This window comes from Dromiciops gliroides, chromosome 5 (genome assembly GCF_019393635.1).
Source record: "Dromiciops gliroides isolate mDroGli1 chromosome 5, mDroGli1.pri, whole genome shotgun sequence".
Lineage (NCBI taxonomy): Eukaryota > Metazoa > Chordata > Mammalia > Microbiotheria > Microbiotheriidae > Dromiciops > Dromiciops gliroides.
Window position 1 is genome coordinate 19,844,238 of NC_057865.1, and position 17,295 is coordinate 19,861,532.

The 17,295-nt window shown below is 46.8% G+C and overlaps 1 protein-coding gene across 5 annotated transcripts in view; it reads left to right on the plus strand.

Moving 5' to 3' along the window:
- Positions 1–17,295, plus strand: part of WIPF3 (WAS/WASL interacting protein family member 3) — a 68,411-nt gene that overhangs the window by 19,096 nt on the left and 32,020 nt on the right. For all 5 annotated transcript variants that reach the window (XM_043968699.1, XM_043968696.1, XM_043968697.1 and 2 more), the window contains exon 2: positions 8,574–8,721. In XM_043968699.1, the coding sequence (XP_043824634.1) occupies positions 8,632–8,721 (90 nt within the window). In that variant the 5' untranslated portion in view covers positions 8,574–8,631. The remainder of the gene's footprint in view (positions 1–8,573; positions 8,722–17,295) is intronic.

Here is a 17,295-nt window from a genome sequence, read left to right on the forward strand (position 1 = left end):
ACTTCCTTGGGAAGGTCATGCAGAGTGGAAAGTGGAATTCTAAGAGCTGAGTTAAAATCTCAGCATTGCCCCCATACACCGTAGGAAAGTTCACTTAACCTCTATGGGCTCAGTTTCTTCATCTGTAAAAGAACGGGCTCGTGCGTGTAATGTTGGGGGTTTTCATTGTGCTGTGTCATTTTGCTAAGCTTTCTCACTCTTTTTTACTCTTTGATCTAAGGGATGATTCTCTGGGATGGAAAGGGCAAGTACCTACCGTGGGCCAGGCACTTCACAAATATGATCTCATTGGAGGGGAGAAAGGAGAGTGCCTTGGGCAATGCAAATAATGTAAAAACAAAAGTTGATTTTAAAATAAAAGGGTTAGAAGGGGCACTGGCTTCTCAGGTCTGGGCTCTTGCTGAGGTCCCTGGTCCCCTACTCCCCGATGTATCTGAGTTTTTCCCCAAAGCTACATCAGGGTTGTCCACTCTGTTGCCCGACCAAACCCAGATTTTGCCTCAGTTTCCTTTTCTGTAAAATTAAAACAGTTTTTAAAAAGTGTCAAAGAAAGCAGAAGTGGGTTTGGAAGAGGAAGCAAACAAGGAGAATGAGGGTGCTACCACTTTAAATTCCAATGATACCGGAAAAAATAAGCTCTATGTGGTGGGATAGAAGTACAAGGCTTCACAGACCCTGCCTCTTTGGTGTTATTCTTTGCATATTGAAAGGTGTTTATTCATCTTAAAACAGCCCCAAGACTTCCTGGGACACCCTGACACCATCTTGTTTGTACATAGTTGTTTACATGTGTTTCCCCCATTAGAATGGGCTTCCCTGAAGGCGGGGACCGTGTTTTTGCCTTTCTTTGTATCGCCAGCATTTTAGGCTTTTTCTTTTTGGCAGGGCAATCAGGGTTAAGTGACTTGCTCAGGGTCACACAGCTTGTAAGTGTCAAGTGTCTGAGGTCGGATTTGAACTCAGGTCCTCCTGACTCCAGGGCTGGTGCTCTATCTACTGCGCCCCCTAGCTGCCCCCTAGTAGACATTTAATCAATGCTTGTTTACTGATTGGGATATAAAACCTAAATGTGTCATGACTTCCGTGGATCTGTGACCTCCCTGAGGTGCTGTCTCCTCCAGTGGTTTCCCAAAAGCAGCCCATTCCTTAAGAACATGCAGGACAGCAGCAGAGATATCAGAGACCATCTGGTCCCCATTTTACAGATGAGGAAACTGAGACGCAGAGAGGGATCATGACTTGCACAGTCAAAAGGATAGTAGGGAGGAATAGAGTTGAGATTCGAATTCCAATTCCTGATTCTAAATCTAGTATTCCTTCTCCTGCCCCTCCCTCCTTCCCATTCAGTTCTATCACTCATTTATCTCCGAGGTACCTATCTCAGATGACCTGAATGAGTATTATTAGAACCTCTCCCTCCTTGGCACATTCTCTCTCGTATTTCACAGGGTGGCCCCAAAGTCTCCCTGTAGTTTTACATTTGTTAAACTTACTGTCTTTTTGTCTTATCTCCCCTCCTTCCCCAACCAGATTTTAAGTTCCTGGAGGACAAGGTCATTCGTGCCTTATTTGGACGTGTGATTAAGCCCTAGAAAAACCTGAATTCAAGTCCCGACTCAGACATTTACTAGCTTTGTGATATTGGACAGGTTGTTTCATCCTCCTCTCTACCTCAGTTTCTTCATTGGTAAAATGGGAATGATAGCAGTAGCACCTCCCTCCTAGAGTTGTAGTGAGGATCAAATGTGAGAAGGCGAGTTAAGTGCTTTGCAAACTTTAGAGCTATTGCCATTGGTTATTTCTCCCTGCCCGCCAGAGACACACAGTCAGTATTTACTCTGTAAAGGAATTAACCAATAGAAATGCAAAATGAAGCATCTGGGGCCAATTAGGAAGAGATGGAGACATGTGACTATTGGTCTGTGATCCTGCTGCTTTTTTTCTCTAGCACTTGTGGGATGTGGTAGAAAGAGCATTGGATTTGGAGCCAAAAGACCTGGGTTCAAATTCCGACTCTGCCACTTGGTACCCAGGTGACCTCGAGCAAGCAAGTTCCTTATCCTCCCTGGATTCCAGGCTTTACCATCAGTAAAATGGGTGGGATTGTTTGGTCACATGTAAGCTCTAAACCTTTGATCTGCTTCCTTCCTTCATTCAACAAGTGTTGGCTGTACTAGGTATTGGGGACACACAACTGGAAATGAGTCAGCCCTTGCCTTCAGGAATCTTGCAGTCTGTTGAGAGTGGACTGTTAACATATTTATAGAAAATTAAATCTAAAACATAAAGTAGGGTGATGACAACAACAGTAGTCACGGCCAGCATTTATGTGGAATTTTAAGATGCGCAAAACTCTTTACACAAGTTACCACATTAGATCCTCATAGCAACGCCTGTGATAGAAGTGTGCTTACTATTCCCATTTTACAGATGAGGGAACTGAGGCTGGCGGGTGAAGCGATATACACCCAGAACCCAAGGTGGAATTTGAACTCACCTCTTGTGAGTCCATCCACTCTACTGCCACCTAGCAATTGGGGATATCAAGAGAAGCTTCATGGGATCGTAACAATAGGACAAAAAGAGACCACAGAGGTCATCTAGTCCAATCTCCTCATTTCTCAGATGAGGAAACTGAGGCCCAGAGAAGTTAAATGACTTACCCAAGTTAACATAACTAGTAAGTTACTGAGAAGAGGGAACATTTGAACCCAAGTCCTTTGCCTATGCAATGTTTTCTTCTGTACCATGCTACCTCTGGAGAGTAGAAGCCGAGGCCAGCAAAGAGTGTATGGTCCTAGATTTTATTTTTCTAAGCTATTTCAGAAGGTTGATTTGTGCTAAATACTGAGCAATTGTGCCACTGACCTCATGGTGTCATAAAGGGGAATACTGGGGTCTAGAAGATGTTACCAGAGGAGTGCAAGCACTGACCCAACCTCCCCACCTGGATAGGTTTCAAGAGAACCAGTCTTGCATCCCTTTGTTTGTTTGTTTGTTTTGTTTTGTTTTTTGGTGAGGCAATGGGGGTTAAGTGACTTGCCCAGGGTCACCCAGTAGTATTAAGTGTCTGAGGCCACATTTGAACTCAGGTCCTCCTGACTCCAGGGCAGGTGCTCTATCCACTGCGCCCCCTAGCTGCCCCTCGTGCATCCTTTTGATCTAAGCCTCAGTCTTTGCCATCACCTATAAGAGGGGTTCTCTACCTGTGTGCCATGGAGCCCTGTGGCAGTCAGAATAATGTTAAGTATATTCGATAAAATACATGGGATGACAAAGGAAACAAAACATATTGAAATAGTTATCAGGATGTTTTTAAGCCCTGGTTAAGAGGCCCTGGCCCAGAGGCTCATCACCAGACCATCCACTGCCAGCTAGCATTTTTATTGTCAGAGAACTCATGAAGACAATCTGCAGAAGGATTAGCATCCGTATCAGTTGCTTAAGGACCCGGGCTTACAAAGTCTTGGAACCTGCAAATGTAAGAGAATTCCATAAATTGAGAGAGAAGGAAAGCCTTTCCGAATCATCCCTTTCTCTATATTCTAAACCTTTCTTTAAAAAAAAAATGAAACACATTTCCAGAAAATTCCCATTTTAATACTGTGGGCGAGAAGCCGCCAAGAGCTAATGGGTACAGCCTGTGTCTCTCTGGTGCTCTCCATTCAGGTCTGTCAGATTTGAATAAATGCTTTTCCACAGAATTGCTTAATTGCCGGATCTGCCCCCAAAGGACTTTATATAAAAAGCAATCAAGCAATGTCTGTATATAAAAAGAGCCTTTAACAATGAAACATGAAAAATAATTTGGTGAAATTTCAGCAAGTCAGCAAGTCAGAGGTCCCTCACCAAGCTCAGTGTCATCAAGTCAGAGAGGAAGAGAAGGAGGCCAAGATGAATGAACCAGAAAGAAAATTTGCATCAACACTTTCCATATTCTTTCCTGTACTATAGGTGATTCGCACAACTTTCTTATTTCCCTGATTTGATTATAAACTCTTCTAGAGGCTTAGAATATATCTGGCATATTTTTGCATCTCTCACAGTATGAGTGCAATGTCTTATGTGGTCTACCACTTTCCATTACACCACACTGCCTCATGATTATGAAGGATAGATTGTTGGAAAAAGATCTGGTCATCTGGGTAGACCACAAGCTCAAGATGAGTTGACAGTGAAATATGGCAGCCAAGAAAGCCATGCAGTCTTAAGGCTACTTTGAGAGAGGCATACTATCCAGGTCAGGGGCAGAGTAGTCCTATGTGCTCTTCCCCAGACTCCTGGGTTCTTATGTTCAATTCTGGAAGCCATTTTTGAGGAAGGATATTGATAAATTTGTGAGTATCCTGAGAAAAGTGACCAGGTTAGTAAAGGGCTTTGAGATTATGCTGTTATTGAAAGATCAGTTGAATGAACTGGACACATTTGTTCTGGAAAAAGAAAGGAATTAAGAGAACACGGTGAGGGGCAGCTAGGTGGCACAGTGGATGGAGCACCGGCTCTGGATTCAGGAGGACCCGAGTTCAAATCCGGCCTCAGACACTTAACACTTACTAGCTGTGTGACCCTGGGCAAGTCACTTAACCCCAATTGCCTCACTAAAAGAGAGAGAGAGAGAGAGAAAAGGGAGAGAGAGAGAGGGAGAGAGAGAGAGAGAGGGAGGGAGGGAGGGAGAGAGAGAGAGAGAGGGAGGGAGGGAGAGAGAGAGAGGGAGAGAGAGGGAGGGAGAGAGAGAGAGAGAGGGAGAGAGGGAGAGGGAGGGAGGGAGAGAGGGAGGGAGGGAGAGAGAGAGGGAGAGGGAGGGAGAGAGAGACAGAGAGAGAGAGAGAGAGGGAGGGAGGGAGAGAGACAGGGAGGGAGGGAGGGAGGGAGAGAACAGGGTGGTCTTAGAATATTTGAAGGAATTCCGCACACATCGAGGTATGACTTGGATTATTCTTCTGGACGGCAGAAAGCAGAAGGGAGATGGATGGCAGAAGTTTGATGTCAGGAAGATCTTCCTGTTAACTTTTTGTTTGTTTGTTTTTTGGTGAGGCAATTGGGGTTAAGTGACTTGCCCAGGGTCACACAGCTAGTAAGTGTTAAGTGTCTGAGGCCGGATTTGAACTCAGGTCCTCCTGACTCCAGGGCCGGTGCTCTATCCACTGCGCCCCCTAGCTGCCCCTCCTGTTAACGTTTTGAGCTGTGCAAGGAAGATGGCTGCCTTGCCTTGGGAGGAGGTGGTTTCCTTCTCAGGGGGTGTCTTCACACCAACCATGATGTCCACTTGTTGAGGGAATTTCTGTTTAGAACCAAATTAGACTCAATGACCTCTGAGGTTCTGGGATTTGGAGACACGTCTGCAAGTGGAAGAAGCGTGTTCAGCATCAGACAAGGTGCTTGTCTCTGTCCAATACCAGCAGGCCTGTTGTCTGGGGTCTCCAGCATGTGGGCCCCCTGTCCTTTCTGAGCTCCTTTGGTGCATCTCTGAAGAGTAGGCACTGGCCTTGTCTTTATGAGGCCCGGACTGTAGCTCCATTTGGAGCTTGTTTGTGGATTCATCCATTTTTTAGAGTAACCACGTTGGGAGTGGACTCTGTGGTCCAGTGCTTCACCAAATTATTCTTTCATCCAAAGAGCTCAAAGCACTTGTAATGGGCTCTAGATACAATGGGATGTTCCAGGTGGGGAACCTGAGACATGTCCCTTGTCGTGGCCTCAGAGTGGCCAAAGGGAAGTAAGAACTCATGTCCCATAACTCCCTTGCTGATTCATTCTTCATTAAGCACTTATTGTGTGCAAGTCACCATGTTATGTGCTGGGCATCCAAAGACAAGACAGGTGCTGCTCTCAAGTTGCTTAGATTCTCCAGAATAACACAATGTATCCACAAATGTCTATACATAGTACTCTCTGGAGGAGGGGAGGCCCAGAAGAGGCTTCCCATAGGAGGTGGCCCCTGGGCTGGGCTGTGGAAGATTCTAAGAGGCAGGGATGAGGAGAGAGGGCGGTCCAGGCACAAGGGACACCCTGGGCAGAGACAGGAGCCAGAGTGGTGGGAAGCCAGATTGTAGAGGTTTTACAATCAAGTGAGTGTAGGAGAGGAAGTAGACATACCCAGTGTGGGCTGCATTCTCAAGGACTTTAGCCAAGATGGGGAGGAAGACTGGAGGGCTGTAGCTATCAGCAATGGCCAGTTCAAACAAGGGTGTTTTTTAGGGCTGAAGGAGAGATGCAAGTGCATTTCTAAGCAGCAGGAACAGAATCAGGAGGTGAACAGAGATGAAAGAATAGTGAGAGAGTCAGATGATAGAAGGAACATGCCACTGGAGATGAAGGTAAAATGGAATTAGGTATGTGTAGATGGGTTTGCCTGGGCATGGAGAAAGGCCAAGTGAGATGGGTGTGAAGGAGGAGGTAATGGGGAAAGAATTCTGAATGATTTGAGATGAGAAGGAGAGAAGAGGGAGTTTTCAGGAATGGTCTTTTTTTCCTTTTGGTAATAAATGAGACAAGGTTCTCAGCCGAAGGGGTGCCATGGAAGATCTGAGAAGGGATGGGCCCCTGTGGAACAGTGAATTAACTAGAAAGCAGTCAAAGAGTTGCCCTGCCCAGTTGAGGGTTACTCTAGTGAGGCCACAGTTGGGATTAGTTAACTTACATATTTGGGACATCCACTCAGCAGTTTTGTGGCTTCCTCTGCACGTGGTGAGGGGTGAAGGAGGGGATTGATGGTGGGGTTTGGCAAGGTGCAATGGGTGATAGCACAAGGGGGTGAGGGATTAAAGTGTAGAAGACAGAGTAGACCAAGGGGTTGGGATGGGGAAGGGAGGTGAGCATAGCCGGGGCAAAGACAATAGCCTGGGGAAACCCAAGGAAGGGCTGGAGGGATCAGAGGTCATGATGGGCATGAAGAACAGGCAAAGGGAGAGAAGGAATGATCCGAGAGTGTGGTCAGATAAAGGACTTTTGGAGTTCATGGACATGGACGCAGGACAGTTGTGAGTGATGGCTGAATCATGGGTGTGGTCATCTCCGTGTGTAGCTGAGGTGGAGTGTGGGTCATGGGAGATGAATAGAAGGAAGAACTGGGAAGTTTGGGTATTTGAGGGAGGAGCGGTACGGATGATGACGTCCCCTAGAATGAGGACAGGAGTTGAGGGAAGAGGGAAACTGAGCCAGGAAGGAAGAATGCCCTGGGGACCAACTGATGATAACCACCAGGATTTGGACTGAATGAATGCCAGGGAAAGAGATGGTAGCTCAGAATGGAGAATGGGGTTTGTGCATCTGCAGCCAGAGAGTCAGCATCACTAGCACAAGGGGGAGGAATTATGACCACTGAGGAGTAAACTCAGGAAGAGTATCAATGGCTGGAGAGAGGTCTCTTGAGGGAGGCAGGTGAGACTGTTCAAGATCTTCCCTTAAGGTCCAACCTCACGGTAGGTGATGCTGTGTCCCGTAGAGCCCAGGAGACCCGGCTCACAGCAGGCAGGAACAGGTAGACTCGGGGGTGTCTAAGGAGACGAGATGCAGTGAGAGATTGGACAACATAAAGCAGTCTTTGGAGGTGCTGGTGGCTGGGTCTAGAAACGGTTCTGGCTAATTGGACCTGGCTGAGTCCAGAGACAAATTGTGTGGTCATGTACATAACAAGTAGGTAGGATTCAAACCCAGATCTTCTCATGGGGGACATGTGGAATCACTGATTTTCTGTCATTAAGTCCATCACAGTGGTCGTCCATAGTGGGGGGTGATGGGTGGGGCCGTAGACAAGGTCCAGCTTTTCTGACCACCACAGTTCTCGAGGCCTCAGGCTTGGGGCGATTCTGCCGGGAGGGGGAGGTTATCTCCCAGGAGCGTACAGATGGTCAGTGCCAAAGTTAGGGTTTGGACCAGCTCTTCCAGCTCCCAGTTCAGTGCTCTTCCCACTGTGCCACACTGCCTCCAAGCCAGAGGGCTGGCTTTGGAATTAGGGACACCTGGATTTGTATCCTGCCTCAAACATTTACCAGCTGTGTAATCATGGGCTTACCATTTTACTGTTTCCCGTCCGTTAAACGGGAACAATCAATACTACTTGTAATTCTTATTTCGTGGGCTGTTGTGAAGATGAAATGAAATAATCTAGATAAAGCCTTTTTCTAGGTTTAAGGCACAATAATAATAATAATAATCTCTATAAATGCTTCAGGGTCTACAAAGCATTTTATGTCTATAACCTCATTTGAGCCTCACAACCATCCTGGGAGCTAAGTGCTATTGTTATCCTCCTATACATGTAGGCTTGTCATACAGATTGCAGATGGAAATGTAGGTAGCCACTTTTATTATTATCGTCCTTATTGTTATCTGGACAATTCACTTCCATAGAACCCTTCCCTTCCCTGTCCTGGGGTTTCATGTTCCTGTATTTGGTGCAGATTGTGGTTGTAGGGATTGCTCTTTGTGACTTTCTGTGGCTAAAAATCCACCAGTTTGTGGCCAAGCTGATGAAGGGCTGAGCTGAACTCAGCGGGGCTGGTCCTCCAAGGGGAGGCGTTTTTCTCTTTATGTACAACCATAAGCTACAATTCTTCTTTTCTGTCTTGCAGAACTGAGGACGATCTGCTGGGACTCTTCATCAACGAGGGGACATTCACACCGTGACCCATGCCAGTGCCACCGCCACCGCCACCGCCTTTGCCCCCGCCCCCTCCCCCCACTGGGCCACCTCCACCCCCTCCACCTTTGGCACCTTCGGTAAGCTTCTTTCCCGTCTTGTCTCCTTAGGCAGCAAAAGCATCCTCGGAGCTGACTTAGGGCCTTTCAAGGTTTCAGAAAGTTGCCACAAGACTCCCCTAGCTTTGGGTAGCTCCCTGCAGGAAGCCGGCTGGCTCTGTGGGCGTCAAGGTCAGGTTTAAAAGCCTTCAGCTGGCAGTTTGTGCCAGCCAGCTTTGTTATTTCTCGTGCCCCTTCTGCTATCTCTCCACTGCCTTCCTGAGTAATCTCTCCTCCAGTTCCTGCTGTGGAAACCAGCTCCCTAAAGTGGATGCCCTAATGGACTCGGCCTCATTAGGAACCTGCCTGCCCGGCTTCTGTTATCACTTCCCTGTGTAAGGTCCAAGCAGAGCACAGGGATGATGCTGCAGAAAACGCTTCTTTGATTGTGGCATCTATTGCTCGGGCTGAAGGCTCCCTACGCAGAGGCTTCAGGCCCCAGCTATTGCCCAGCTGTCAGATAAGAGGTATAGGAGCCCTTAATACAATGGACTTGACTTCTCTTTTGCCCATGAAACCCAAACTCTCTCGGGTTAGTGCCTGAAGGCTTAATCTATCTTCCTTCTTTCCTTCCTTCTTTCTTTTTCTTCTTCCTTCCTTCCTTCCTCCCTTTCTTATTTTCCTTCCTCCCTTCCTTTTCTTTTTTATTTTTCCTTCCTTCCTTCCTTCCTTCCCTCCTTCCCTCCCTCTTTCCTTCCTTCCTTCCTTCCTTCCTTCCTTCCTTCCTTCCTTCCTTCCTTCCTTCCTTCCTTCCTTCCTTCCTTCCTTCCTTCCTTCCTTCCTTCCTTGCTTTGTGTCTGTGTTGGGCTTTTCTCTTAAGGGAGGTTCTGAGCCCTTCCCAGGATTCTTAGTTTTGTTGTTGTTATTGAGTTGTTTCAGTTTTGTCTGACTCTTCATATGAAATCTCATACGGGGTTTGCTCGGCAAAGATACTGCAGTGGTTTGCCATTTCCTTCTCCAGCTCATCTTACAGATGAGGAAACTGAGGTAAACAGGGTTAAGTGACTTGTTCAGGGACATGCAGCTAGTAAGTGTCTGAGGACAGATTTGAACTCACCAAGATGAGTCTTCCTGACTCCAGGCCCAGCGCTCTATATACTTAGCCACCTATCTGCCAAAAAAAAAAAAAATATATATATATATATATAGAGAGAGAGAGAGAGAGAGAGAGTATAAAGTTAATAAACATGAGTTTATGCATAAATTTTCATATATGCATATATTGCACCTTTATATATATATATATATATATATATATATATATGAAATTAAATACAAGGTGGTTTGGGAGGGAGAGTGCTGACAGCTGGGGAGATTAGGAAAATCTTCATGCAAAAGATGCTGAGCTGCATCTTAAAGGCAGAGAGGAAATCTGTGAGGCTGGGGGCAACACAGGGGCAGACCACTGCCAAGGCACAGAGACAAAGCATTTCTGACTGAGGAGCAGCGAGGCCAGCGAAGCTGGATCACTTACATCCTGAAGACTTGTTCTGTGGCTGATGCTAGAGGACAAGACCTCCATGATGTGGTGTTGACACTCAAGGAGCTTGCCTTCCATTGGGAAGATGCCCCATATACCTTCTTGGAGATAATCTTGACGCCATCTTGAGAACATGTTGCTCCCCAGACCCTGTGGCCTGTATCCCACGAATTCCTCTTCCTTGCTGGGCTCTTCACTGTCATTCATAAAGCCCATAGGAGGGGACAGGGAAATTGCACATAGCTGTCCTGCAAGGATGTCTAATGCCATGCTAAAACAAACCCCCAAACCCGCAGGGAGACACGGTTAGGAGAGACAAAGGAAGACCCTGTTCTTTATGTCCCAGGAACTGTAGACTCAGCATAATCAATCCAACCTTGCTTCATTTGTCAAATCCACAGAAACATGACAGAGGGAGAGAACCAGTTATGTAAGTCACACCGAGAACAGCAAAATAGCTGATTGAGAGAACATAACCCCACAGCGATAGGCTCACTCACTTGTAACAGGAGCTGCCTGGGGGCAGCACCTCCTCTGGCCCCCCACCGACCTGAGTGGCTCCCTGGCCCCTTTGTCTCTCTGTAGCAGGATGGCAATGGGGAACTGAGCAATAATAACTCAGATTGACAGTTGACCAGCTGGACTGCAGAAACAGGGGAAACTGTAAATATGGGGGAGGAAAGAGTGAAGGATGGGGTCCAGCTCTGTGACTGCATTTTATTTGCACAGATTGTTGTCATTACTAGGAAATGGGGGAGGGGTACTAAAAAGAAAGCCAGGCTAGGTGGTAGACCTAGGTTCCAGGCCTGATTCTGACTCTTAACTAGCCGTGTTGACAAATTGTTCAACCCCTGTGGGCCTCTCTTTGCTCCTGTGCAAAACAAGGATAATAATTCCTGTTCTGTTATTAGAAAAGTATTCTGTAAACTAAAAGCTATGAGGGAACGGGCAGGGTTTGTTTTTTAAGTATCAAAGAAGATTGTGGCGGAGAAAGGGGGGAATAGCTGAGGATTTTGATATTTGAATCCTCAGTTATTTAGGATAGAAAAGGGTTTCCAGTCCCTTCCAGTCTTCCTTGGCATTTCATTTTCCTCTTGCCTGACTGGTGGCCACATTTCATTGCCAGTTTTTATCACAAGTAGCATATTCCTTCTGCCAGAAGCTAACCAAAGTTTAAGTGGAAAGAGAACAGAGATCTTGGATTCTAATCCTGTCTCTGACATCAACTGGTTATGTCATCGGGACTGAGCCATTTCTACTTTTCTGGTTCTTAGTTAACCCATAAAATGAAGGGATTGTGACTTCATGATCTCGAAGGTCCCCTTCAGCCTTCTACATAAGAAACTATTGCTTGTAGTCACCCATCTTTGCTAAATGAAGCACATCTTGAAACACCCGGTATGTACACACATAAACATATATAAATCCATGTATATTTATACATACATACACATGTATATGTATGTAAACACACATATCTACATATAGGTACACATATCTATATGTACACACACATATACCTATGCATATATGTGTGTATTGTTTCATCAAGGAAATACCCCATGTTTCTTGACGAAACAAAAAAGGGGAAGTATGTATATATGTGTGTGTATATTATATATATATACATGTGTATATATACATACTTGCATATACATATACATGCACCTATACATGTATATATAAAATTTCTGAAGCTCTGAGCTCACACAAATGGGTTCAAATTTAGAAAGTTTATGAGAAATAATACTATTTGATTCATTTCTAAGCCCAGGGCCCACACCTCTACCCTAGGAATATCTGAATTTAACTCATTTCCAGCTCTCCCCTAAGGATAGTATATTCTCTTGCGTGTGTCAAACTAATAAGACATTGGGTATAAAATAAATGTTACTAAAATGCCTGTGAAAACAAGGAAAGGGCCTGGGAACAAGTCTAGCCCACTTTCCAGTGATCCCTGTCACCTTGGGTCCCCCAGAGGGTTTAGTCACGTGGTCCTACAACATCCTTAACACCAAACGCTGCAGTCCCTGCCTTGGGGGCCTTTCAGGGTTTCACTCTAGTATCTTCAAGCACCCTCTAAAACTGCTTGGTATTTACTTGGTCTTGCATTTCATAGGATCATAAATTAAGAACTAGAAGGGACTTGGGGGACCATCAAGTCCAACCCTCTCATTTTACAAATGAGAAAACTGAGGCAGACAGAGGTTAAATGACTTGTCAGCACCACACAGCTATTAAATGTCTGAGGCAGGATTTGAACTCGGGGCTTCCTGACTTCCATTCCAACACTCTATCCACTGAGCCACTTGGTAGTATATCTTATAGTTATCCATGATTGCGTTGTACTTCCTCTTCTCGGTAAAATGTAAATTACCTGGAGCAGAGACCACTGGACTGTATGGCTTATGGTAAACACTTATTAAATGTTTATTAAAAAACAAACCAAAAGTATAAAAAAATGTTTATTGAATGAATGAGCACATACACACAGTGGGGCTTTTCCCCCATCTTCCAGGGAAAGTGCCCTCCAAATGGCTTAGCTTCTGGGCGTGTAAACTCTCTGGGCATGCCTGTGGCCCCTGTCCCTCCCATGCCACAGCCCCCAGTAGCACAGGTCCAAGCCATCCTGCAGATCCTAATACTCTGAGAGCTCTGCCTCCAGGCCGTGGGGAGAACGTGGGAAGCAAACAGCACGGGAGCCAGGCAGGGCTGCTGCCTGTTGTTCTTGGCACTCTTGGGTGGGTCATGGAAAGTCTGTTGGGAAAGATAGTGTCTTTATCAGGAGACTGGTGGGGTTTGTTTTCTCTTCCTCAGCATGTTCTTCAGGCTGGGAAGGAAGAAGAGAAAGACCTTTCCTGGCCTTGTTGACGTGGGCTCTTAAACAGGGGTGGGATTTTCCTTCTAAAATTAAGAGGGGCTGGAGAGTTTGCATCAATGCACATGGCTTAGAGAGTAGATGGAAAAGTTGAGCCGTGTGTCTCTGAAATGAATAAGATGAGAGCCAAGACTCAGCAATGACCATTGGCATCCTCTGTAACTAGAAAATGGAATCCTGGAAAAGACATTAGACCGGGGAGTCAGAGGACCTGGGTTCAATCCCACAATACGCTCATTGATGCTTGTGTAACCTAGGAAACGTCCCTGGTCTGAGATTCAGTTTCCTGTGTGTTGAGGGGTTGGATTAGACGAGTGCTAAGGTGCTGTCCACCTCTAAAACGGTCATCCTCTCTGGGCCTCATCTGTAAATTGAAGGCATTGACCTAGAGGCTCTCTGACAACCCTTCCAGATCTAAAGAATGATAAACATGATTGATGTTATATGATAGCATCTGCCAATATTCTCTCATGTGAGCCTCGCAATAGCCGCGCTGTGTAAGTGCTATTATTATCCCCATTTTACAGCTGAGAAAACTGAGACTCAGGCCAAGTAATTTGCCCAGGGTGACATCTCTAGTAAGTGACAGGGGCTGGGTTTGAACTCAGGTAATCCTGACTCTGGTCGGTGCTCTATCCACTGAACCACTGGGCTTCCCATTGTAACTGGAAGAGACAACTAAGCATTTACACCTCATCCCACCTCCAACAAGTCATCTTTTCTATAGTTAGGACCTTTTGGAGAATGTAAGGTGGGGCGCGGCCTGTTCTAGGTTATAACAAAGTCTGGTAGGATGAAGGCCTGGCTTCCGTCGCACCTGGAGCAGGCCAGAGGGAGCAGCGGCAAGAAGGCAGCATGGAGTGGGACAAACAGCCACTGGGATTTGGAGTTGGGAGACCTGGATTTGAATTCTGGCTCTGCTCCTTATCACAGGGTGACCTTGGGCAAGTCCCTTCACCTCTGGGCCCCATTATCCTCATCTGTGAAATGAGGAGGTTGAGCTAGACCATCTCCAAGTTGCTTCCTGCTCCAAATGTACACTCCTTAGAGGATGCCGCTTGCTCCCTTGAGCTCTTTCCTTCCCTGTTCCTCTCCACCTTTTTTCCTCTTTCTGTCCCATTCTAGTCATACTGAAGGAGGAAGCAGGGCTGTGGGAAGGAGACAGAAGCTGGGGAGCAGGGTTATCTGGTGAAGCCTGCCCTGAATGAGACATGGACAGTGACTGATGGAAAGTAGGAAACAGGTGCCTGGGTCCTGCTTGTCTTTCTGCTTCCTCGCCCTGTCTTTTTCCGGACTGCCCTTCATTTCTCCCCTTTATCTCCCTAACCAGGTAACGGTCTGGAGACTCCCTGAACACATGTCACCCACTTAATGATGAATGATGACCCCCATTTGCATTGCCTTGTGCCTCCTATCAGTAAAGAGTAGGATGGAAGTCATCCAGTGTCTCTGATTGGGAGGAGATAGGGAGAGCCGGGCTGAATTTTTGTTTTCAAATCTCCTGACATCAATTGAATCAAAAGCCTAATGATGCTATCAGTCTGGGTGGATTACACAAGGAGGTCACAAGCTTCTTGGGGGGAGGAGGGGCTACCTGCTGTCTTCTTTGTATCTCTCTCCCCATGAGTCAGGCCACCATATTGTGATCTCTTGGTAACGCTTGATCACCTCCGTGGCAATGGGCTTCACTGACAAGGCCTGAACACGCTGTTATTACTGGCCGATGAGAGGTTTGACTGGCCAATAGTTTTGCAACTTTCTTTAGGTCACCAGAAAACCATATCTTAAATGATGCTGAAATATCTCTTCCCAAACTAGGTTCTGTGGCTCTCAACAGACTAGCTTGTTGGGCCAAGGTAGTCATATGATTGGTAGAGATAACTGTAGGCTATTAAACTTTAAAAAAATCAAATCCATAAGTACAAGATGGGAGAAGTCTGGCTAGACAGCAGTTTACCTGAAAAGAAGCTGGGGTTTTAATGGGCTGTAAGCTCTGTTTGAGTCAGCAGGGTGATGGGGAAAGTGGGTTCGGCCTCAGGATGCATTTGCAGAGGCAAAGTGCCTGAGACAAGGGAGGTAGGGATCCCACTCACTGTACTGTTTTCTGCTCAGACCAAGGCTGGAAGACTGTGTTCTGGGCTGGGCATCACATTTAAAGAGGGGCATTGAAGGACCTGGAGGATCCGTGGCCTTGTGGGCATTTAGCCCAGAGTCAAGGAGATTCAGGACCACAGGAAGGTTGTATTTGAGGGATTAGATTTTTCCTGCTTGGCCCCAAAGGCCAGTACCAGGAACAGCTGTGATGTGGAAGTTACAGAGAGACAGATGGAGATGGAAGGTGACAGAGTGAATAGACAGCTGTACTTGGAGCCTGGAAGACCCGAGTTCAAATGTGACCTCAGACACTTAACTAGCTGCGAGAACTGCCGCAAGTCACTTCACCTGTGTCTGTCTAGCTTGCTTTGCTCCTCTATAAAATGAGGGTGACAGGAGCAGATAGAGCAAAGCCAGGATATTCAAGCCCCCTGGAGGATCACTATTAGCTTATCACTATTCAGTAACAGAGAATATGAAACTCTAAATATGATGCAGAGGGTTGGTGTCCTTTAGCTCTGTCAGTGGCATATTCCTGACGTGACCAATCAACGTTCAGAAAAACCTAGAGAAATCATGGCAGGGAGAGGGGGGCGCTGAGCGGTCGTACCAGCACCAAATCACCAAACGGCAAAGTCTTTGTTCGCTATCAGAACTCCGCTAGCCTGGATTTTTGTCCCCTTGGTGTGGTGGAAGGATGCATAATTCATAGAGAGGTGGGCTTCCCGGGGTCAAGGAAACATCAGCGATGTTGGGCCGGGTCTCTGGGATTTTTCCCACCATCTCCAGCATGCAGTGGCCTTGGGTTGGTATAGAAGACTTGTCAGGCAGTGAAAGGCAATCTGAAAACCCGAGTGCACCCGAGGGCTTTGTCGGGGTCCTCTCAGGGCTGTGTTTGTCGTTGTAAAAGGAGGGAAGTTTCTTGGAAAGAAGCTTAGAGGAATTAGGTCCCGCTCGCTCTTGGCAGAGTTCATTTGCATGGGGGCTGGTGCCCCGGGAATAATGAGACGCTTGGGAAGTCCCAAACACTGTCACTCACATGTGATCTTTTGACGCGTTTGGGCGAGTGTTGGTAATGAGAGGTTCGGGGGAGCTTTCTGGGCTCCTGAGACATGTTCAAATTGACCCGTGTTTGAAGGATATTCTATGTGCTCCCACCCCCTGCCTTCAAGTCAATTTTTAAAACTTCCCTTCTCTCTTCTCTTTCTTGCTGCTTCTGCCCCCGCAGTGAGCATCTCCCCTCTAGCAATCTTCCCTGAAAAACAGGCCGGCCTTGGCCTCACATTTCCTCTGTCTATAATGAAGAGAGGTGTGGCTGGGCCTGTCACTCATCCTTAAAAAGCGCTATTCTCAGCAGTATTGAAATGTGTTTCTTTTCTCTGGGAGGTGGGAGGAGAAGTGGAGACAATGAGAGATCCGCGTCCGCGCTGGGCCTGTACTGGGCGATTGCTTTCTATTCTGCTGTTATTGCCAGGGAAATGTCACTTAGGCAAGGTCCTACGAGGCTTGGTGCCAAAGAGGACTCTCACGCTGGTGTTTGGGCAGGGGACGGGCAGGGGAGGGAGTGTAAGCGAGTAGAATCCTAGTTCTGAGCCGGGAAAGGGGGTCGAGGCTGTCTAGGACGACCCTCCCATTTTACAGAGCAGGAAACTGAGGCCCAGAGAAGGGGCACAGACTAGGCATGTACACACACGTGAGCACACATGTACATGTGTGCAAATGCATGGGAGGACCTGAGCAGAGCGCCAGAGCATGGGCTGCCTCTAGTGCCTCTTTGGTGAAGAGGATTACGGATCAGTGTTTCCTGAAAGGTCAGAAGCGCAGGCTCTGGGCTTTCAGAAGCTCTTTCAATGGCAGAGAAGCTTGCATTGGGTACTTTCTATTATTTTTTCTTAATTTTTTTTTTTTAGTGAGGCATTTGGAGTTAAGTGACTTGCCCAGGGTCACACAGCCAGTAAGTGTTAAGTGTCTGAGGCCAGATTTGAATTCAGGTCCTCCTGACTCCAGGGCCGATGCTCTATCCACTGCGACACCTAACTGCCCCTATCAGGTACTTTCTAAACCATCCATCCCCCCTGGATTCCTATCCCTGCCTCCCAAGTGC